The 23,423-nt window shown below is 44.2% G+C and overlaps 1 protein-coding gene across 1 annotated transcript; it reads left to right on the forward strand.

Annotated features, from left to right (window-relative positions):
• Window positions 1–1,050: 1,050 nt before the first annotated feature.
• On the forward strand, window positions 1,051–21,782 carry aprt (adenine phosphoribosyltransferase). Its single transcript, XM_078400823.1, has 5 exons — window positions 1,051–1,218; window positions 15,722–15,825; window positions 19,280–19,413; window positions 19,514–19,592; window positions 21,224–21,782. The coding sequence occupies exons 1-5, from the start codon at window positions 1,127–1,129 to the stop codon at window positions 21,361–21,363; spliced, it is 549 nt and encodes a 182-aa protein (XP_078256949.1). The 5' UTR covers window positions 1,051–1,126; the 3' UTR covers window positions 21,364–21,782.
• Window positions 21,783–23,423: the final 1,641 nt, after the last annotated feature.

Consider the following 23,423-nt stretch of genomic DNA (forward strand, 5'->3'; position numbering starts at 1 on the left):
GCGGGACAGGCAGCATCCATCTCTAGCTAGCAATATTTGCAGTTCCTTGTGTCTACATTGCATAACGGCTTACTACAGGTATTTTACCAAAAGTATCAACACCAACCTTGGGTGCTCATGGCACCAGGCACTGACCTTGATGGAGACTGCTCCAATCAGTCTGAAGAAGCGACTCGACCCAAAACATCACCCATTCCTTCACTCCAGAGATGCTGCCTTGCCCCTGCTGAGTTACTCCAGCATTTTGTGTCTATCTTCAGTTTAAACCAGCATCTGTAGTTCCTTCCTACACATTTCGACGGCTCTAAAGTTGGCTTGTGGGCCTGGTTCGGCACCTAATGATGACCTCCTGTTGGAGGAGACTGCTCCAAAGTTGACTTGTGGGCCTGGTTCAGCACCTAATGACCTCCCTGTTGGTGGAGACTGCTCCAAAGTTGACCTGTGTGGCCTGGTTCAACACCTGATGATGACCTCCCTGTTGGTGGGGACTGCTCCAAAGATGACCTGTGTGGGCCTGGTTCAGTACCTGATGACCTCCCTGTTGGTGGAGACTGCTCCAAAGTTGACTTGGCCTGGTTCAGCGCCTGATGACCTCATTGTTGGTGGATTTATTCACAAAATGTTGGAGTAACTCAGCAGGTCAGGCAGCATCTCGGGAGAGAAGGAATGGGTGACGTTTCGGGTCGAGATCCTTCTTCAGAGACCCTTCTCCCGAGATGCTGCCTGACCTGCTGAGTTACTCCAGCATTTTGTGAATAAATCGATTTGTACCAGCATCTGCAGTTATTTTCTTATACTCATTGTTGGTGGGGGCTGCTCCAAAGTTGACTTGTGGGCCTGGTTCAGTACCTGATGATGACCTCCCTGTTGGTGGAGACTGCTCCAGCTCCAAAGATGACCTGTGTGGGCCTGGTTCAGTACCTGATGATGACCTCCCTGTTGGTGGGGACTGCTCCAAAGTTGGCTTGTGGGCCTGGCTCGGCACCCGCCCCCTCAGCAGCGAGAGAGGAACGCTCCACCTCCCAATGGGCCGGCCGGCCGGCGGGTTGCAGGGGGCGCCAGTGAGCGATCCCGCTTATCTTCGCTCAGACAGTGCTGGCGAGGAAGCGGCGGCGGCGGCGGGAGGATGAGCGCGGAGCAGCTGGAGGAGAAGCTGCGGCGGGTGCGGTGCAGCATCAGCGCCTACCCCGACTTCCCCAAGCAGGGCATCATGTTTCGGTGAGTGTCCCGCCGGTGGGCGAGGCCGTCCCCAGCTCAGGTGGCGGTGGTGGAGTCGGGGATCTCCGCCGCCTGGGATGGGGCTACAGACTCGCCAGAGGCGGTGGCTGGCGATGGTTTTGGAGGCGATGTGCTCCGATTGCCGCGTACACCGGGCTCCTGCTTGATGCCCGGGGTGCGGTCCTGAATACGACTCCATTTTGTGGGCCAAGAGATCACACCAGGTTTCCAGAACACCCCTAAATACTCTGTACGGTGCAGCGAGTAACCTCTTCCCGTGGTAGAGTTTGTCTGGGAGTCTGGCGTTGGGACATGGCCCGAGTGGCAGTGTTGGGAATATTGCCAGTGGATTTGGAGACCTGTTGCAGAGAGAGCGTTCGTTGGTGATATTGCCCCAGCAGTGCCTTGAGGTGCTGCACTGTCTAATAATGTTCTCTGGTGTGCGGGGTATGACTGCTGGAGGAGATTGTTCAGGCATTTGCCTCATGCTTAAGAATAAGAATAGTTTAAGAATAAGGGGTAGGCCATTTAGAACAGAGATGAGGAAAAACTTTTTCAGTCAGAGAGTTGTGAATCTGTGGAATTCACTGCCTCAGAAGGCAGTGGAGGACAACTCTCTGAATGCATCCAAGAGACAGTTAGATAGAGCTCTTGGGGATAGCGGAGTCAGGGGGTATGGGGAGAAGGCAGGAACGGGGTACTGATTGAGAATGATCAGCCATGATCACATTGAATGGCGGTGCTGGCTCGAAGGGCCGAATGGCCTCCTCCCGCACCTATTGTCTGCTCCTGAGGGTTGGCACGTAGTCTTTTTTTTCAGCGTAGGAAAGGAAAGTGGGATGTTTTTAAAAGTGTTCCGACGAGTTCAGGACATGCACATCCGCAAGAGCAAAAGGGCAAGGCAGGCAAATTTAAGGAAGCCTGGGTGACGAGGGAAATTGAGGCTTTGCTTTGGTCAAGGGTAAGAAGGAGGCATCGGACGGGTACAGGCAGCCGGGATCAAGTGTGTCCCTGGGGGAGTTTCGCTAAAAAAAGGAAATCAGAAGGGCAATAAGGGGACAGGAGATAGCTCTGACAGATAGCATGAAGGATAATCCCAAGAGTTTTTATGTACATAAAAGGAAAAAGGGTAACTAGAGGGAGTGTGGGACCCCTCAGGAATCAAGGCAGACAATTCTGTGTGGAACCACAGGAGACGGGCTAGGTCCTCAAAGAATATTTCTCCTGTTTTTACCGTGGAGAAAGACAGGAGGAGGGAGGAACTTGGGGTAATCACTGGAAGTGTCTTGAGAACTAGAGAGGAAATTGCAGCAGCCCTGGCTGTGATTTATGAGCCGTCATTAAATACAGGTGAGGTGCTGGACTGGAGGCAAATATTGTGGTGGCAAACGTGTCTTTATTCAAGAAGGGCTGCAGGGAAAAGGCTGAGAACTTGCAGGTCAGTGAGTCTAACATTTGTGGTTAGAACGTTACTAGAGAGTATTGTGAGTGATAGGATATACATTCATCACAGGAATAAAAACTGCCACCTGCTCTCTGGACCCCATCCCCTCCAGCTTTGTCAAGGCCTGCCTCCCTGCTCTCTCTCCACTTATCACTGCAATAATAAACTCCTCCCTGTCCACTGGCATCGTCCCACCATCCCTCAAAATCGCTGCTGTCACCCCCATTCTGAAAAAACCTGGTCTCAACCCTGACACCCCAAACAACTTCAGACCAATCTCCAACCTACCATTTCTGTCCAAAGTTTTGGAACGTGCTGTAGCTTCCCAACTCAAATACCACCTCTCTACCAATAACCTGTATGAAACTTTCCAATCCGGATTCCGCTCCAACCACTGTACTGAAACTGCGCTCCTCAAAATCACAAACGACCTTTTCCTCTCCTCCGACGCTGGCAACCTCAACATCCTCATCCTACTTGACCTCAGCGCCGCCTTTGACACCATAAATCACTCCATTCTCCTCACCCGACTTGAAACCTCCTTTAACATCACCGGCACAGCCCAATCCTGGTTCAAATCTTACCTCTCTGACAGGCACCAGTTCATCTCCATTAACAACTGTAAATCCCCCACCGCTCCCCTCCCCCAAGGTGTCCCCCAAGGCTCAGTCCTTGGCCCCCTCCTCTTCATCCTCTACCTGTTCCCCCTTGGTCAATTAATCCGCCGTCATGGTCTCAACTTCCACTGCTTCGCCGATGATATCCAGCTCCTCATCTCCACCAAGTCAATCTCCACCACCACACACTCTACACTGACAAACTGCATCTCTCAAATAAAATCTTGGCTTCAATCAAATTTCCTCAAACTCAACTGCAACAAATCTGAAATCATCATCATTGGTCCAAAAACGCTCACCAAATCCACCCAAAACTTCATCCTCAATATTGATGGTCTCCCAGTATCCACCTCCCCTCACATCCGGAATCTTGGAATCATCTTTGATCAAACCCTCTCCTTCGACAAACACATCACAAAGACAGCCTTCTTCCACCTCAAAAACATTGCCCGTCTCCGTCCATCCCTCTCCTTCACAGCTGCAGAAACCCTCATCCACGCCTTCATCACCTCCCGTCTGGACTACTGCAACAGCCTCCTCTATGGCTCACCCTCAAAAATCATCAGTAAACTTCAATACATTCAAAACTCCGCTGCCCGTCTACTCACCCACTCCCCGATCCGTGACCATATCACCCCCGTCCTTTACAAACTCCACTGGCTCCCCATCCCCCAGAGAATCCAATACAAAATCCTCCTCATGACCTACAAAGCCCTCCATAACCTGGCCCCATCCTACCTGACTGACCTCCTCCACAGGCACACTCCCACCTGCACCCTCCGCTCTGCTGCTGCCAATCTCCTGTCCCCCCCCATCCGGACCAAACTCAGATCCTGGGGGGACAGGGCTTTCTCCATCGCTGCTCCCACCCTATGGAACTCACTACCCCAAACCGTCAGAGACTCCTCCTCACTCACCACATTCAAAACATCACTGAAGTCTCACCTCTTCAGCACTGCCTTCAACCACTGAAGGTCACCTCACCTTCTGTCTCCTTTCTCTGTTCGTTTACTTATTTATCTATTTATTCACTTCTCTATGTTCTAGAAATCCCTGTAAAGCGTCTTTGAGTGTTTGAAAAGCGCTATATAAATGTAATGCATTATTATTATTATTATACATGCATTTAGATGGATAAGGGCTGATTTGGGGTAATCAGCATGGTTTCGTACGTGGGCGGTCGTGTCTCATGAATCTGAGTTTTTTGAGGATGTGATCAAAAAGGTAGACAAAGATAAAGCTGGAGACGTAGACATGGGTTTCAGTAAGGCATTCAACAAGGTTCTGCATGGTAGGCTGCTCTGGAAGGATAGATTCCAAAGGATTCAAGAAGAGATAACTGAATGGATAGAAAATTGGCTTCATGGAAGGAAGCAGAGGGTGATGATAAAAGGTTGCTTTTCAGACTGGTGACCTGTGACTAGTGGTGTGCCTCACGGTTTGGTGCTGGGCCCATTACTATTTGTCCATATTAATGATTTGGGTGAGAACGTACATTACATGATTAGCAGGTTTGCAGATAACACAAAAGTGGGTAGTATTTTAGATCGTGAAGATGGTTGTCAAAAATTGCAGCAGAATCTTGATCGGTTGGGCAGGTGAGCCAAGGAATGGTGGATGGAATTTAATACAGAGAAATGTGAGGTGTTGCATTTTGAGTGCATTACGTGGGCACAACCTACACAGTGAATGGTAGAGCTCCGGGGAGCGTTGTAGAGCAGAGGGATCTAGGAGTGCGGGTAGATAGAATCAAAAAGCTGGAGTAACTCAGCAGGACAGGCAGCACCTCTGGAGAGAAGGAATGGGTGATGTTTCCGGTCGAGACCCTTCTTCGGACTGGTTAGGGATAAGGGAAACGAGAGATATAAACAGTGATGTGAAGATACAAAGAACAATGAATGAAAGATATGCAAAAAAGTAATGATGATAAAGGTAACAGGCCATTCATTGTTAGCTGTTTGTAGGGTGAAAATGAGAAGCTAGTGTGACTTGGGTGGGGGAGGGATAGAGAGAGAGAGGGAATGCCCGGGCTACCTGAAGTGAGAGAAATCAATATTCATACCACTGGGCTGAAAGCTGCCCAAGTGAAATGTGAGATGCTGTTCCTCCAATTTGCGTTTAGCCTCACTCTGACAATGGAGGAGACCTAGCACAGAAAGGTCTGTGTGAATGGGAAGGAGAATTAAAGCGTCCAGCAACCTGGAGATCAGGTAGGTTCAGGCGAAACGATCGCCCAGTCTGCATTTGGTCTCGCTGCAGACAGTTGTATAAAAGTCCACATCTTGAGCAACGGATTCGGTAGATGAGGAGTTAAATAGTTTGTTGAAAGTAGCATCACAGATAGAAAGATTGGTCAAAAAAGCTTTTGACCTTCATCAGTCAGAGTATTGAATATAGAAGTTGCCGTTGTATAAGATGTTGTTGATGCCACATTTAGAGTATTGTGTTCAATTTTGGGCACCATTTTATGGGAAATATGTTGTCAAGCTAGAAAGAATGTGGAGAAGATTTATGAGATTATTGCCAGGACTTGAGGGCCTGAGCAAGAGGGAGAGAGATTGAGCACGCTGGGACTCTATTCCCTGGAGTGCAGGAAAATGAGGGATAATCTTCGGGGCAGCACGGTGGCACAGCGGTAGAGTTGCTGCCTTACAACTCCAGAAACCCGGGTTCGATCCCGACTACGGTTGCTGTCTGTACAGAGTTTGTACGTTCTCCCCGTGACCACATGGGTTTTCTTCAAGATCTCCGGTTTCTTCCCAAACTCCAAAGATGGACAGGTTTGTAGGTTAATTCGTTTGGTATAAATGTAAATTGTTCCTCGTGTTTGTAGGATAGCATTAGTGTGGATTCGTTAGGCCGAGGGGCCTGTTTCTGCACTGTATCTCTAAACTAAACTAAACTAATCCTATAGAGATGTACAAAATCATGAAATGAATAAATCGGGTAGACGTATAGTGTCTCTTGCCCAGAGCAGGGGAATCATGAACCAGAGGACATGGGTTTAAGGTGAGGGGGGAAAGATTTAATAAGAACCTGGTTGGTGTATGGAACGAGCTGCCGGAGGAGGTAGTTGAGGCAGGTACTAGCACAATGTTTAAGAAATATTTAGACAGATACATGGATGGGACAGGTTTAGAGGGATATGGACCAAATGCAGGCAGGTGTGACTGGTATAGATGGGACATGTTGGCCGGTGTGGGCAAGTTGGGCCAAAGGGCCTGTTTCCACACCCTTGCTATGCAACTATGTAACTTAGAGGGCATAGGTGTGAGGCAAGACTAATTTTGGGGGTTGGTGTGAAGGGTGGGGAGAAAACTAGAAGAGAACTTCAGAGTAACTGGCTTGTTGCCTTTTCATTATGCCCATTCTCAGACAAGGAAATCAGGAAATCTTCTCTTTGGATAAACATTTAAAGTCAGTGAAAAACAAAATATGAGTGGAAGTTAGCATGCCAGGCAACATCTGTGGAAGGAACGGCACAGGTAATGTTCAGTTTGAAGAAGGGTCCTGACCTGAAATGTTATCTGTTCACTTCCCTCCACAGATGCTGCCTGGCCTGCTGAGATCCCCAGCACTTTGTTTTCGTGCAAGACTTTCTTGTGACTGCAGTCTCCTGTGTTTCCATTTAAAGTCACAAAATTGGCTGCATGTCTGTTGAAGTGAAAGGCTTTGGAAGGGTAGGATTGGGTTAGAGATGTTGGCATAGAGAGGTGACCATATGAGAATATATGAAATCAAGTCAGACCTGCATCTGAGAAGCTGCATTAATCCTCTTGCCTCTGCCCTTTGTTTAGCTGGTGTTGACCAGGGCCATTACTGATTGCGGGAAATTAATTAAGTTGATTTATGTTGATAGCTTATAGTCATATGTCAGGTTGAGTTTTGAATCCTACTGGGCAGCCACACAACATACTTGTGCTGGCGAGACAAGGTTCTAGTTCGGTTACACACAATCTCTTATTTACTTTAGCAACTTTGCATTTACTTTATGCATCTCAATAGATACTGTACTATGTTAAGTAATATTTTTAGTTAGTCATTCAAAACCCGCTATTTACTTTCACCACCCGTACATTTAGTTCCTTCTGCAGGCAGTTCCTTTGAAAAGTTTTAATGCTGGACAATTGGAAATAAATTGTCTGTTTATATTCAGCTGTACAGTGGTAACTGCTTTTTAAATAAAATTAATTGGCTGTTAACATATTTGGAATGTACTAAGATCAGAAAGTAAGCTACTTAAATGGAAGTTTGTTTTCTTAATTGACTTTGCAATGAAATAAAAATGATTGATGCAATAGATGAACACGTGCACCAGTAATTTCTTCAGACCTGTACAGTGATAGATCAGTGGAAATAATGGAGAGGTGGTATAAATGATCATTGAGACTGCATGTTTGGAACTAAATTCTGTCTCAATATAAAATGATTTTCTGTGACATTATTCTTATCAATGACGGCTCAAATGTCACTTGGCCCAAAGTGCTTCAGAGTAAATGAATGATGAAAATATTGCAATTTTAAAATAATGTCTCAAGTGATAATTGTAAATTTGTGATCAAATTATATTTTTGTAACTTCAATAATTCATTCATTTATTATATTCCAGAAAAACGGCTGTATTTTGGCACCCTCAAGTCTTTGCTGATGCCATTCTAACAGAGTTTCTGGAGTATTGGATGTTACTCCTATTAATACCCCAACACACTTTTTGGATAATCACGCTAGCATAATAATGCAGTCAAACCATGAGTTCAAAGGGAGCAGGAAACTGAGCCCCCATAGTGTGAGGAAACATAGTCTGGTGAATTTTAGCTTGTTCTTTCAACTTGTCAGAACCAAGTGAAATATACAACCAGACGGGACCAATTTTGTAGAGCAGCTAGAGTCATAAACGTACCCATGTTCCTGACCCCTGATGTTCCTGAACTCGCCACCACTTCTGGCTGCACAACCAGCTTGCACTCCTGACACCTAGCTCATCCTAATTTTTGGAAAGACGGATAGCAGATTATCAGAGCTTTACTCTGATTGCACTCCTGACACCTAGCTCATCCTAATTTTTGGAAAGATGGATAGCAGATTATCAGAGCTTTACTCTGATTAGATTACAATTGGATAGAAATGAAAAGCAGAAGTCTGTTTTAACTGCTCTGTGGTTACAAAGGGCTGATCTCTGAAGCAATCTCTGAAGCAGTAAACATAAAATGGCGATATTCTACTATCTGATGAGTTCCTAAAATGGACCTTGCCAAATTCACAGTAACACTCTGTGTCCTTTCATGTGAATCATATGCCTTTCTCCCATTGAAGGCACCCATTTCCCAGAGAAATCTCTCTTTGGCTGCTTCCTGTCTCGACGTTATGCTGCCCCTTCAAGTCAAGTCAAGTTTATTTGTCACATACACGATGTGCAGTGAAATGAAAGTGGCAATGCCTGCGGATTGTGCAATTTTTTTAAACAATTGTAGCATATAAATTAAAATTAATACATAAAAGAAAATTTAGTCCCTGGAGTCTGTGGGAATGTGTACATGGCCTGTGGGAAGAAACTCCGTCACATCCTCTCTGTTTTCACAGCATAACTGTGGAGGCGTTTGCCTGACCGTAGCAGCTGGAACAGTCCGTTGCTGGGGTGGTAGGGGTCCCTCATAATCTTGCTTGCTCTGGATCTGCACCTCCTGATGTATAGGTCCTGCAGGGGGGCGAGTGTAGTTCCCATGGTGCGTTCTGCCGAATGCACTACTCTCTGCAGGGCCTTCCTGCCCTGGGCAGAGCTGTTCCCAAACCAGACTGTGATGTTGCCGGACAGGATGCTCTCTACAGCCCCAGAGTAGATGCCCCTTGACATTGTTAGCCAAATTTTACCTATAGTCCCTCTACTTCATAACCTAAATTGAATCTAAATTAACAATGCCTCAATTAAAAAAATCTTATTTTCAAATTCCCCTCTACTTGATAACCTAAATTGAATCTAAATGAACAATGCCTCAATTTAAAAATTCTTATTTTCAAATTCCCCATCCAGACCATGCCTCCAAATGCTACGGAATAATGAAAATTAGAATTGAATTGAATTGAATTTATTTGTCATTCAAAAACAAATTTGAATGAAATGTCGTTACCGTACAGTCATAACAATAAAAAGCAAACAAAACACACAATTACATAAATTTGACATGAACATCCATCACAGTGACTCTCCTCACTGTGATGGAAGGTAAAAAAAAGGTCTTCCTTGCTTCTTCTCCCGCGGTCAGGCAGTCAAACTGCTGCGTCAATGCGATCGAGGCTCCCGATATTGAAGCTCCCGCCGGGCGATGGAAGATCCCGTGGCCGAGCCGCGCCGGGCGATGAAAGGTCCTGCGGCCGAGAGAGAGTTAGATTTAGCTCTTGGGGCTAAGGGAATCAAGGGACATGGGGAAAAGCCCGAATGGGGTTCTGATTTTGGATGAACAGCCATGATCATATTGAATGGTGGTGATGGCTCAAAGGGCTGAATGGCCTACTCCTACACTTATTTTCTATGTTTCTATGGTGAATTTTCTTCACTCTTGCCGAGCATTTTGATGCGTGACAAGGTTTAAAAAAATGCTGCATCAGTAACAGTTGTTATCGCTGAAAATAATGGCAGCAGAAATATAAACTATCAAGTTATCATTTTCAAGAATCAATACACTCATGTTTGCATAACTTGTTTTCGTGGCCCATTACTTTGTTATTTGGAAACACTTCAGTGTCAATGCCCTGAAGGTTATGCAGTTTTGAGTTTAGATATCAATCCTCTTCTGATCCTTTTCCAAAATCTTTTCTCTGTCATGAAATGAATTGCATTTGGGCATTGAGGATAAAACAGACTTATCACCATTGAAAAATATTTATTTGTACTGGCGCAACAGTAATAGCAGTGAATCTTTTATAAATTCATGCCTTGCAGTGCAAAGTACATTGTTTTTGTTTAAATGAACGTGGATCTCTGCATAACCACAGCAAATTTTAAAAAAGTTATTTTTTCACAACTTCATAATGGCTCAAACCATGTAATGCCTGGTAAATCATTCATGAAGGGTGTTAGCCTTTTAGGTCATGTTCATCGGTATTTGGAAATCAGTGACTGATAAGTTAGCAAGATCTGACTCAATCAAACTAAAGAAGGGTCCCCGACCAAAATGTCGCCTATCCAATCCCTCCACAATGCTACATGCTGAATTACTCCACCACTTTGTGTTTTACTCAAGATTACAGCATCTGCTCTTCCTTCTGTCTTTACTAAACCATTTCAATACTCTTTGAAATGCCTCAATGACTATCGAGTGTTGGCCCTAACATTCGTGCCTTTTTCTATGGGAAGGAGCCACCAACCACCCACTGATGACCCCTCCTGGGATAGATAAAGTTCTATCATATCGTATGAAACATTAGAGATTTAAGACATAATTAGAAGTCTTCATTGAAATGTGAAAGGTTCATCTCCCTGGTGAAACATTAATCAATGTAGTTGAATAAGCTTCATTCAAAAAAGAATATTGAAATAACCTGTGATAGCCATTGAAAATACTGAAGTTTTCACTGTAGAGTACTTATCTCGTTTACTTGTTTTTTACAAAGTAGCAGAGTGGATTCCAAGTAGATACACTTGTTTTCTAGTAAGTGTTTTTCTCATTTCAGATATTAGTATCATACTTGTTAGGTTTCTTTTACAAATATTCCATTAGTTTGCAATGGCAATGATGGCCTGAAATTGGTTTCATGTGTACTTTACATGAAAATGATCGCTAGATTTTTGAAATGTAGCATTTGAGGATATATTCAGTTATATATTATTGATTTCTAAAATTTCAGTGAATAGAGATGTTTCTTTAAACTTGAATTATCCCAAGGGTGCTGGTGGGGATATTTCAGCCATTTGGTAGCTTGGAAATGAAAGCTTTTCACCATTGCATTTGTAGAACAATTCTGGCAGTTTTTATACTGCTGTTTGGTGTCAACTCATAAAAGAACAAAAACGATTGAATTGTTCATTTCTCCCAGTGGGATAATGGGCTGCATCTGGCTTGATCTGGCCAGGCGCCTCTCTTCAGGATGGACAGAGGTGAACATGCCGGTCTCAATATACCTTGTTGCTGGGACTGTCCTGTAAGATACCCAAACTGTGAGTACAGACGAGGCTTTACTCTGCTCAAACCAAGGCCCTGGCTCAGCTGGTGCCATCTGAAGGCCTCTCCCACCGTCTCCAAATGTTTCTCATGATCAAAAATACTTGGAAGCAGTCAAAATGCATTTAAACACGTTAAAAAATAAGTTATTTAAAATGTATTTAAAAAGACGTTAATAAAAATATTAAAGTTAATTACAATAAAGTGGAAGACACAAACTAATTAGCTTTATTTGCCTTTTTCGTATGCCAGCAATGTCTGAAGTTGAGGGACCAGGAACAAAGTACATTCAACCCATCAACTTAGCAGGATTGGGAACAACCATGCATTTGGGTCCACAGGATGAGATCAGAAGTTGCCATCTGCTGGTTGCAACACATTCATGTTTCAGCACGATGTTACGCAGGCACAGAAGTTTGCAATGCACTGAGACCTGCACTGCAGATTGCTAATGGTTCTCTATGAAATCCATAGTTTGCTATTAGTGCGATTTAGCCCTCTGCGTTTCCATTTTCTGGGTTGATAGTAAACATTGTACGTCCACCTTTCATTGCTGGTACTGTCCTTGTGAATCTTTTCCTTTTTTGATTTAGAGATACAGCGCGGAAACAGGCCCTTCGGCCCACCGAGTCCGCACCACCCAGCGATCCCCGCACATTAACACTATCCTACACACACTAGGGACAATTTTTACATTTACCCAGTCAATTAACCTACATACCTGCACGTCTTTGGAGTGTGGGAGGAAACCGAAGATCTCGGAGAAAACCCACGCAGGTCACGGGGAGAACGTACAAACTCCGTACAGACGGCGCCCGTAGTCAGGATCGAACCCGAGTCTCCGGTGCTGCATTCGCTGTAAGGCAGCAACTCTACCGCTGCGCCACCGTGCCGCATTTATAGGATGCCGTTGTTGCTGGCAAGGACAGCTTTCGATTGCCAGTCTTCAGTTGCTCTCGAGAAGTTTGTGTTGAATTACTGCTTTGAATTGCGGTGGTCATTTTGTGGAAAGTACGGCCACGTGTTTGTATGTGGGGCGTTTCCAGTATTTAATGCCAGTGATGATGAGAGAATGGCAAAACAATTCCAATGAGGATGAACTGTTACTTGGGAGGGAAAACCTGTACTTCCCCATGTGCCTACCTCTCTTATCTTTGTGATAATGATTGAGGATTTTGTTGCTGGAATAACTTGAACAAGTAAAGTGCAGTACATTTTTGCAGCTATTGTATCATTTCTATAAGCAAATCGTGGGAAAGGGGCATTTTGTGAATGCCCTCTGGAGAATGCTGCTGCCTGTGATCCTCCAATTATTTTTCAAAATTCATGGTAAGGATAGAGATTGTCCTTGTGCTTCTTTAAATATGTTTGCATTAACCATCCAATCTTCTCCAGGAGATATGTGGGTTTGCAGTCATTTCCAAACCACAAATTGCTCTCTATTATCTTTATCGTACAGGTGCCTGACATCAGATGACCTGGTTGATCATAGCTATTATCATTGTGTAAGAATCATAGCTATTATCATTGTTTAAGAAAATAACTGCAGATGCTGGTACAAATCGAAGGTATTTATTCACAAAATGCTGGAGTAACTCAACAGGTCAGGCAGCATTCAGGAGAGAAGGAATTGGTGACGTTTCGGGTCGAGACCCTTCTTCAGACTGAAGAAGAGTCTCGACCCGAAACGTCACCCATTCCTTCTCTCCTGAGATGCTGCCTGACCTGCTGAGTTACTCCAGCGTTTTGTGAATAAATAGCTATTATCATTAGTCCTAAGACAAACCCCATTGCCCTGTCTCTCCACATCTTTCACATCCTTTATTAAACAACGCCGTAGTTAATTTCCTAACTATACAAACCACCTACTGGAGAAGGGTCTCGACCCGAAACATCGCCCATCTCTTCTCTCTATACAAACCACCTACTGGAGGGACTCAGTGCGTCAAGCAGATGAAGGGTCCTGGCCCAAAACATCGACTGTCCACTTGCCTTCACAGATCTGCTCAACCGGCTGAGTTCCTTCAGCAGATTGTTTGTTGTCCAGATTCCAACATCTGCAGTGTCTTCTGTTCCACCTTGTAATGTTACCATGTTATCTGTTAATTAATTAAGCTCCTTAGCTGCTCATTCTTGATCCAATTCAGAACTTCCCATCTATTCCAATTTCTCCTTCAGTTGCTCTACAATGACTCCTCACGACCCCTTGCCACAGCAGAGAAAAAACCCTCAAGGTTACGGGGATTTGGGAGAAATTTGATTTGATAGTTCTTGCTTTTTCTAGGGCGTCATAGTGGCATGGTGGTAGAGTTGCCGCCTTATGGCACCAGGAACCCGGGTTCGATCCTGACTACGGGTGCTTTCTGTACAGAGTTTGTTCGTTCTCCACGTGACCACGTGGGTGATTCAGTTTCCTGCCAAATTCCAAAGACTTGCAAGTTTGTAGATGAATTGGCTTTTGTAATTTGTCGCTAGCATGTAGGATGGTGCTCGTGTACGGGGTAATCGCTGGTCGGCGCGGACTCGGTGGGCCGAAGGGCCCGTTTCCAAGCTGTATCTCTAAAGATAGCTACATTATGAACACATTTAGACATGATGGATAATTGGTTTACTTCTATGTTAACATTTCTGTGGATTGAAAAAAAGGCATTTACTGTTGAGATGTTTCTACCTCCAGATGCAGATGACTACTAGACTTCACCAAAACCAGCTTTTTGGTGAATAAGGGATCTTAAATTGCATCTGAATATGGAACTCAGAGTATTCTCTGGTCATGTCTAGTTTTGTGATTTTGATTAATAATTAGAATAAAATAGTTGCATAATGCTTTGACATTAATGCCTCATTTATATCTGTAATATTTCAGTTTTGTATGGGAAGTAGAATTGGTTGCCAGCTGAAGGCAAATTTAACTTTAACATGTTGCAATATTTAACATTTGCAAGTTACTGAAATGTCACAGAAGCTAGGTGTAAAATTACATAATTGGCCTACCACCAGACTTTGTGAAAACAGCTCCATCTTAATATATGTTTTTATATCTTTGATATTAATAATAATTTGGATGAAGGAAATGCATTTACCAGGTTCATAACTGCATCCCTAATTAGACTTGTGTTTTGCTCTGTATTGCCTGCCTACAATATTGTTAAATTCTTAAACCATGTATCTGTGATCATGGCCTTTCCAACCAAATACGGCCTTGTTTATTGTCACGTGTACCGAGGTACAATTAAAAGCTTTTGTTGTGTCCTATCCAGTCAGCGGTAAGACAATACATGATTATAATCGAGCCATTTACCATGTTTAGATACATGATAAGGGAATAACATTTAGTGCAAGGTAAACCTAGCAAAGTCCGAACAAGGATAGTCCGAGGGTCACCAATGAGGAAGATAGTAGTTCATGACTGCTCTCTGGTTGTGGTAGGATGATAACAGCTGGGAAGAAACTGTCCCTGAATCTGGAGGTGTGCCTTTTGCCTGATGTGAGAGGGGAGAAGAGGGAGTGGCCAGGGTACGACTGGTCCTTGATTATGCTGCTGGCCTTGCCGAGGCAGCATGAGGTGTAAATGGAGTCAATGGAAGGGAGGTTGGTGTGTGTGATGGTCTGGGCTGCGTTTGCAATTCGCTGCAATTTCTCAAATATTGTCAAATAGAAGTGCGCAGTCCAAATCTACAAATGTACAAAAAAAATCTTATTTTAATTAAAGTGCATGTTTATAGTTGATGCCAAAGTACATCTGCAGATGCTGGAAGTGTTGAAACAAGAACAACGTCCAGCAAGCCAACCGTCCGTGTTGACATGAACAAGTGTGCTCGTATGACCAAAGATACTAGAGGAGCAAGATGGACCACTCCGTTGAAATCGCATATACTGAAGTGTAGCACGCAAAGGAGCGGAACGGCCTCCGTTTTAGTAGGCAAAACCCACTGTTCGCTCCGCCTCTCGAGCGTAATTAGTGTTTTGGGGGAACAGTATGTGTGATGATACCATTAAAATGCAGAATATATCTCATCTATCAATTCGCAGATTTTTGTTATTTTTCTTTTTAAATGTTTCTGCCTACTAAAATGGTGCCGTGACATACTACGGTTTTTAGGGTCGAGTGGTCTATCTTGCTCTGCTCTATTATCTTTGTGTATGACCCTTTACAGAACCTGAAATTCATGTCTGCAGAGCAGAAATCTTACTTACACCACCAATATGATATCTTGTTCTCTCCACTGATGGGATTTCCAATACTTTATGCTGTTGCATTTAACTTGCCACCTATTTTTTTCCAGAGACATCAGTCCCATTTTGAAAGATCCCATAGCCTTTGCTACAGTTATTGACCTGTTTGAAGATCATTTGAGAAAGAAGTCTCCACAACCGGAATTAATTGTGGGTAAGTCAGATTATTTCAAAAGAGTGCTTGTTGAAGTGACTTTGGGAGAACCTTCAAGAGTGTGACATGAAAATAGACCCTAAGTCACAGGAGCAGGATGAGACCATTTGGCCCATCAAGTCTGCTCCGCCGTTCGATCATGGCTGATCTATCTTTCCCTCTCAACCCCAATCTCCTGCCTTCTCCCTGTAATCTTTGACGCCAGTACTAATTAATCAAGAACCTATCAATCTCGCCTTAAAAATAAAGCCAAAGACTTGGCCTCCACAGCCGTCGTGGAAAGGAATTCCGCAGTTTCACCAGCCTCTGGCTAAAACAAAATCCTCCTCATCTCTGTTCTAAAGGTACGTCCTTTTATTTTGAGGCTGTGCCTTCTGGTCCGAGACTACCACTAGTGGAAGCATCGTCTGCACATCCACTCTTTCTAGGCCTTTCGTTATTTGGTAGGTTTCAATGGGATCCCCCTCATCCTTCTAAATTCCAGTGAGTACAGGTCTAGAGCCATCGAACTATCCTTATACATTAACCCAATCATCCCTGGGCCCATTCTCGTGAAGCTCCTCAGGACCTCCTCCAATGCCTGCACGTCCTTCCTCAGATACGGAGCTCCAAAACTACTCACAATACTCCAAACATGTCCTAACCTGCGCCTTACAAAGCCTCAACATTACATCCGTACAATTTTATATTTTAGTTCTCTGGAAATGAATGTTAACATTGCATTTGCCTTCCTTACTACTGATGCAACCTGCAAATGAACCCTTTGGGAATCCTGCACCAGCACTCCCAAGTCCCTTTTCTGAATACTCTCCCCATTTAAAAACTAGACTACATCTTAATTCCTTCTACCAGGGAGTCTGGTTTGCTGGCACAGATTCTGATGACTGTCTCTCTTAACAAGTCTCCTTTCACTATTAATCTTGGGAGCTCACTCTTCCCCGCTGCACTGCAGAGTCAGGCCACCACTACTGATCTCATAGCTGCTCTCCCAGGACCAGTCACCCCCGCCCCCCCCAACAGTATCCACAGGAGCAGACCTGCTGTCGAGCAGAGTGACCCCAAAGGGGATTGCTGCACTCTCTTTCCTGGTGGTCACCAAAATACTTTCAGCCTGTACCCTAAGTGCGACCACCTCACTGACTCCTATGCGATTTCCTCAGACTCCCAGATAACCTTGAAGTCATCCAGCTGCTGCTCCAGTTCCATAACGTAGTCTGTAAGGAGCAGCTGCTTGGCATACAGGACTGGTGCTCAGGGACTCTGGAGGTCTCATCGACTTCCCACATCCTGCAGGAGGAGCATGCCACTGTCCTTTCAGCCATCTCTACTGCACTGGCCAGGAAGATTTACAATTGTAAAAAAACGGTACCGTATTGTACCATCACCCTCTTCACCAAAGCCTTTCGAGCCTCCACAAAGCCTCCCGGGTCATAGCCTCACTCCACCGAGCCTCTCGAGCCAAAGCCTCGGAACTTTCCCACCACAAAGCACTTCACCTCCATATAGTGGCTCCCAACAAGCCACTCCACCAGCGTCTGCTTCCTTTTTTAAATGTGCACTCGGAACTGTTGCGCCAGGGTGCTAACTGCTTTCAGCTGCAAAATTAAATCGGCCTGTTCCTAACTTGACACCATTCAGATAATACTCTGCCTTCCTATTCTTACCACCAAAGTGGATAACCTCGCACTTATCCACATTAAACTGCATCTGCCATGCATCCGCCCACTCACACAACCTGTCCAAGTCACCCTGCAACCTCATAGCATCTTCCTCACAGTTCACACTACCACCCAGCTTTGTATCAACTGCAAATTTGCTAATGGTACTTTTAATCCCTTGATCCAAGTCATTAATGTATATTGTAAATAGCTGCGGTCCCAGCACCGAGCCTTGCGGTACTCCACTAGTTACTGCCTGCCATTCTGAAAGGGACCCATTTATCCCCACTCTTTGCTTTCTGTCTGTCAACCAATTTTCTATCCATGTCAGTACCCTACCTCCAATACCATGTGCTCTAATTTTGCCCACTGATCTCCTATGAGGAACCTTGTCAAAGGCTTTCTGAAAGTCAAGGTACACCACATCCACCGGCTCTCCCCTGTCAATTTTCCTGGTTACATCCTCAAAGAATTCCAGAAGATTAGTCAAGCATGATTTCCCCTTCGTAAATCTATGCTGACTCGGAACAATCCTGTTACTACTATCCAAATGCTCCGCAATTTTGTCTTTTATAATTGACTCCAGCATCTTCCCCACCACTGATGTCAGACTAACTGGTCTATAATTTCCTGTTTTCTCTCTCCCTCCTTTCTTAAAAAGTGGGACAACATTAGCTACCCTCCAATCCGCAGGAACTGATCCTGAATCTATAGAACATTGGAAAATGATCACCAATGCGTCCACAATTTCTAGCGCCACTTCCTTAAGTACTCTGGGATGCAGACCATCAGGCCCTGGGGATTTATCAGCCTTCAGTCCCATCAGTCTACCCAACACCATTTCCTGCCTAATGTGGATTTCCTTCAGTTCCTCCGTCACCCTAGGATCTCTGCCCACTAGAACATCTGGGAGATTGCTTGTATCTTCCTTAGTGAAGACAGATCCAAAGTACCGGTTCAACTCATCTGTCATTTCCTTGTTTCCCATAATAAATTCCCCCGCTTCTGTCTTCAAGGGACCCACATTTGCCTTGACTATTTTTTTCCTCTTTACATACCTAAAAAAGCTTTTACTATCCTCCTTTATATTATTGGCACACCCCACCACAATCAGTCTGGAGAAGGATCCGGGCCCAAATATCACATATTCATTGTTCTCCAGAGACGCTGCCTGCCCTGCTGAGTTACTCCAACATTTTGTGCCTTTTTTTTGTAAACCAGCATCTGCAGTCTCTTGTATCTCCAGCTATAAGCAGAAGTTGGACTAAGTTAGATCATGTTCCCTTGAGCATCGGAGGCTTAGGGGAAACACTTTAGAAGTATATAAAATTATGAGAGGCATAGATGGGGAAGTACTACTTCCAAGATGCCTAACCCTGGCGACCTAACACCGAACCCTGGCGACTATTTGCTTGCTCGCCACAGAAGCAGATCTACAATCACATATTACAAATGTTCCACCAGGGGTGAAAATGTTAAAGTCCATAGGGCATGTTTTAAGATCAAAGGGATAAAGTTTAAATGAGATGTGTGGGCCAAGTATTTTTTTTCCAGAGCTTGCGACGCACTGTCACGAGGTGCTGGTGGAATCAGATATGGCAGAGGTGTTCAAGAGGCTTTTAGATAAGAAAATAAAAATATTAGAAATGGAGGAATATGGAGCACATGAGGGCAGTGGAGTCCGTTTAACTTGGCTTCATGTGTGGTCCAAAGGGCCTGTTCCAGTACAGTTCTATGCTCTATATTACACATTGCTCAATTCCATTCTGCAGTAACACTGTTTTTGTGTCCCCAAGGTTTGGACGCACGTGGATTTCTATTTGGTCCTCCTTTGGCACAAAGACTTGGAATTGGCTTTGTACCAATAAGAAAGAAAGGGAAGCTTCCGGGTAAGATTTCTTCTGTGAGCTACCGTCTGGAATATGGAGAGGTAATCCTTTGTGCATTTTCTCAACAAAAGGGCAAATATCTTCTTTTACTATTATGACTCTTGTCTTTATGCATTAATATTCTGAAATTCTCTTTCCTAGGCTGAAATCGAGATGCAAACTGAGAATGTGCAACCACAGCAGAAAGTTGTCGTCGTTGATGATTTACTTGCTACTGGAGGTACAAGATATGGTTAACTTTCTACATTGCAATTACATTCATTTGGGCCTTGAACCTGCCCTATAAGTTGATCTGAACATTTACGTTTTTTCTTCAATTATGGGCAGTTCTGTAACATGATACTGGTATCCCTAAGAAACATTGTTATAAAGACAATTGTCAATGGGGGAAAAGTACACCGATCAGCCAAAACATTATGACCACCTGCCTAATATGCTGTTGATCCTCCGTGTGCAGTCCCATATGCAGCAGGGTGCGATGCACTGTGTATTGTGACACATTCCTCCCGTGACCACCATTAAAATTTTCTGTGACTTGTGCCAGTCGACCTTCTGTCGGTTCAGACCTGACAGGATAGCCTTCGTTGCCCTCGCGCATCGATGAGCCTTGGGCGCCCAACACCCTGTCACTGGTTTGTGGTTTGTTCATCCTCGGACCATTGTCGGTCGGTACTCGCCACTGCTGACCGGGAGCACCCCACAAGCCTTGCCGTTTCAGAGATGCTCTGACACAGTCGTCTGGCCATAACCATTTGGTCCTTGTCAAAGTCGCTCAGGTCTTTACTCCTGCCCATTTCTCCTGCATCCAACACATCAACTTCAAGAACTGACTGTTCACTTGCTACTTAATATATCCCACCCCTTGACAGGTGCCTTTGTAACAAGATAATCAATGTTATTGACTTCACCTGTCAATGGTCGTAATGTTCTGGCTGATTGGTGTATGAAGGGCTAGAGTTTTAGACTTTAATAACAAACGATTTTCCTCAGGATTTTCAAAATTATAGGTATTTTCAATAGCAATAAGTTTCTTTTTGCTACTTCAAGCTAAAAAAATCAGAAGACTACATTACATTGTTTAATAGAGTATTGTTGCACAAATGGCAATAGAAGCTATTGCCTGTCAACTTCAGTGGGCAGCCAGATGTAAAGTAGCAGCACTGTTGTTGAGAGACAATGGTGTGAGATTACTGTGGGTCACGGAAATAGGCTTGTCCCCATGTATGGTTTATAATCAGGACATTTTTCTGTTTGTCAACTTCCAGAGTAACTTAAGTGGTTTTCTAATTCCCAATCTAAATAGCATTATAATCGATTCATCCCACGTAAGGGGGGGGGCACAGTAGATCATGTGGTAGAACTGCTTCCATACAACGCCAGAGGCCTTGGGTGCTGTCTGTGTGGGGTATTCAAGTTCTCATATGGGTTTCCCTCCCATGTGCCAAAGATGTGCATGTTTGTAGCAGAACCTGCCTCTAGCTTGCCCCTAATGTGTAGGGAGTGGATGAAATAACTGGTGTGATCGGAGGATCAATGGTTGGCGTGGAATGAAAAGTCTGTTTCCATGCTTTACTTCTAAACTAAAATAAATAACGTTCCCCAATTCATCTCTCATTACATCCAGTTTGTGTCATAGCAGACCACCGGCACATCACTGACCATATTGCAAATCGGCTGGCCATTCCATCTGTGCAGTTTAACATCCTTTAATTTTGTAAGCAAATTCTAGGATGTTATGTTTAAAGAACAGTACAATGATTGAATAAAATGTTGTATTTTAAATTCACAAGTAGGTATAATGTTCCTGATAAAACAAAATGATTGAATGTGATTCATTTGTTTGTGGTGCAGGTACACTGGCGGCTGCCTGCAGCTTGCTGACACAAGTGAAAGCTGATATTCTTGAATGCTTGGTAGTGGTGGAACTTAAGGATCTGAATGGAATCGAGAAACTGAATTGTGTGCCCCTCTATTCACTCGTGCAGTTCTAAGCACCGCTGTCTTTCAGAATCAGAACTGCCTCAAATTACGTGAAATGTTGTCTTCCAATCATCGGTAGCAGCGTGGTGAAGAATGTGCCAACTTTGATCTTTACCGATCATTTTGCAACCCCTGCACCAATTGAAGCAGTTTATAAACCATGAACCTGGTGAAAACCACCATGCCTGAACTGGAGACTCCGCCAAGTCCTGGTTAAACTCTTCACTTGGGAAACCTGCGAGATTGTCGTTTCCAGACCAGGACTTGTCTCTAGTGTTCAGTTGCCTGCTTTTGAGATCAGGTGTCAAACTGACTGATGATGCTGAATACACGGCCAAATTTGATTGCAGGCCTTAATTGTGTGAGGCCTCACTCACTGCTCACTTTAAGACCCATGCATTTATCAATAAAGCTGATATAATATTTTAAACTGAGGCGAGAAAAGCTTTTTCCACCCAGAGTTGTGAATTTGTGGAATTCTCTGCCACAGAGGGCAGTGGAAGCCAAATCACTGGATGGATTTAAGAGAGAGTTAGATAGAGCTCTAGGGGCTAGTGGAATCGAGGGATATGGGGAGAAGGCAGGCACGGGGTATTGATTGGAGCCGATCAGCCACAATCACAATGAATGGCGGTGCTAGCTCAAAGGGCTGAATGGCCTCCTCCTGCACCAATTTTCTATGTAATATGGAAACAAGAAACCAATGTTGCTGGAATCTGCAGAAAATCACAAGTTGCTGGTGGGACGCAGTGGATTGAGCAGCATTTTTTTTGGGGGGGGGGAAGAAGAAAGCAGAATTGTTAATGTTCCTGTTTAAGAGTCTGTGCCAGGACTGAATGGAGAAGGGAAAGGGCCAGTCGAGGGGTAGGGGAAGAGACAGGACCTGTAGGTGGAAGCAGACAAGGGAAATAAAGGGCGTGAGGAATGGTGCAAATGACAACAAGAAACAGCAAGGGAGAGGAAGATCACAGAAGAGAATGTGTGGATGAAACTACATGGGGGAGGGAAAAGTAAGATGAACGGAGGTGCTTTGGGAAAAGGGGAGAATAGGCAACATAGAAGGCATGGGTTTATGAAATTGGGAAATACAATGTTCATTTCAGCCAGCTAGTTTCCCCACACTCTCCTTGGTCTGCTCATCCCTGACCATTGCTACGTTTCCCAGCAAAAGCAGAAGGTGCCACACTTGTTCTCTATCCTCCGTCACTACCATCCAGAAACCTACATGTTCCTTCCAGGTTAGACGAAGATTCACATGCACATTTCCAACATCCTCCACCCGTTACATGATGGACCAGTCTTCTTCCAGCTTTAACATCTGTTCCAATATTCTGAATCACACAATAGCAATTTTTCCTTGTTGCCCACATTACAGCCACTTGCAGGAGGGTGTTGTATCAGAGAACATTTGTTCCAGGACCCCTCCCTTTCCAGATCATTTCAGCATCTGCAATGGGTGGGTCTCCCCACCTAGAGATACGTTAAGCTCCCTTCCAGTCAGAGAGAGTGATTCTTGTCCTTTCCACTTAATAGGCTGTACTTGCTGCTCCTGCTCTCCAAGTTTTAGTCTTGTCAGTTAGAGCATTTTTGTTCCGTTACCTCAGGAATAGCTATGTTTTATTCACTTCAAAAGATTAATAACATTGCATTTGCGTTAAGAGGGCATAGTGAGTGAGGACAAATTATAATGATTACACGTGGTTCTGGCTAAGGTATCAATTAAGTTCTGATTTCAGAATATCCAAATGTTACTGTCATTTTGTTTCCCATGCAACAAGTATATACTGCAGTTAAACCAAAGAACAGTTGAGGGAACTGGTGACAAGATCCTAGAAATCCTGTCAATATTTTAACGTGGAACAATAAAACAGTGCTGACCAAGGATAATGACTCCTATCACAATTACTACTATCAGAAATACAAGCTGCAGCACGTTGGCAAAGAAAAACTGCAAGGCCTGAACTTGTGTTCATTTCAGTTGCTTTCTGTTCAAAGTGGCAATGCAAATTATAAAATTCTACATTCTAACCGGTTCATAGATTTAACATAAAAATCAGTCAAAGTGTAAAAC

The sequence above is a fragment of the Rhinoraja longicauda genome, chromosome 6 (genome assembly GCF_053455715.1).
Source record: "Rhinoraja longicauda isolate Sanriku21f chromosome 6, sRhiLon1.1, whole genome shotgun sequence".
NCBI classification, from domain to species: Eukaryota; Metazoa; Chordata; class Chondrichthyes; order Rajiformes; family Arhynchobatidae; genus Rhinoraja; species Rhinoraja longicauda.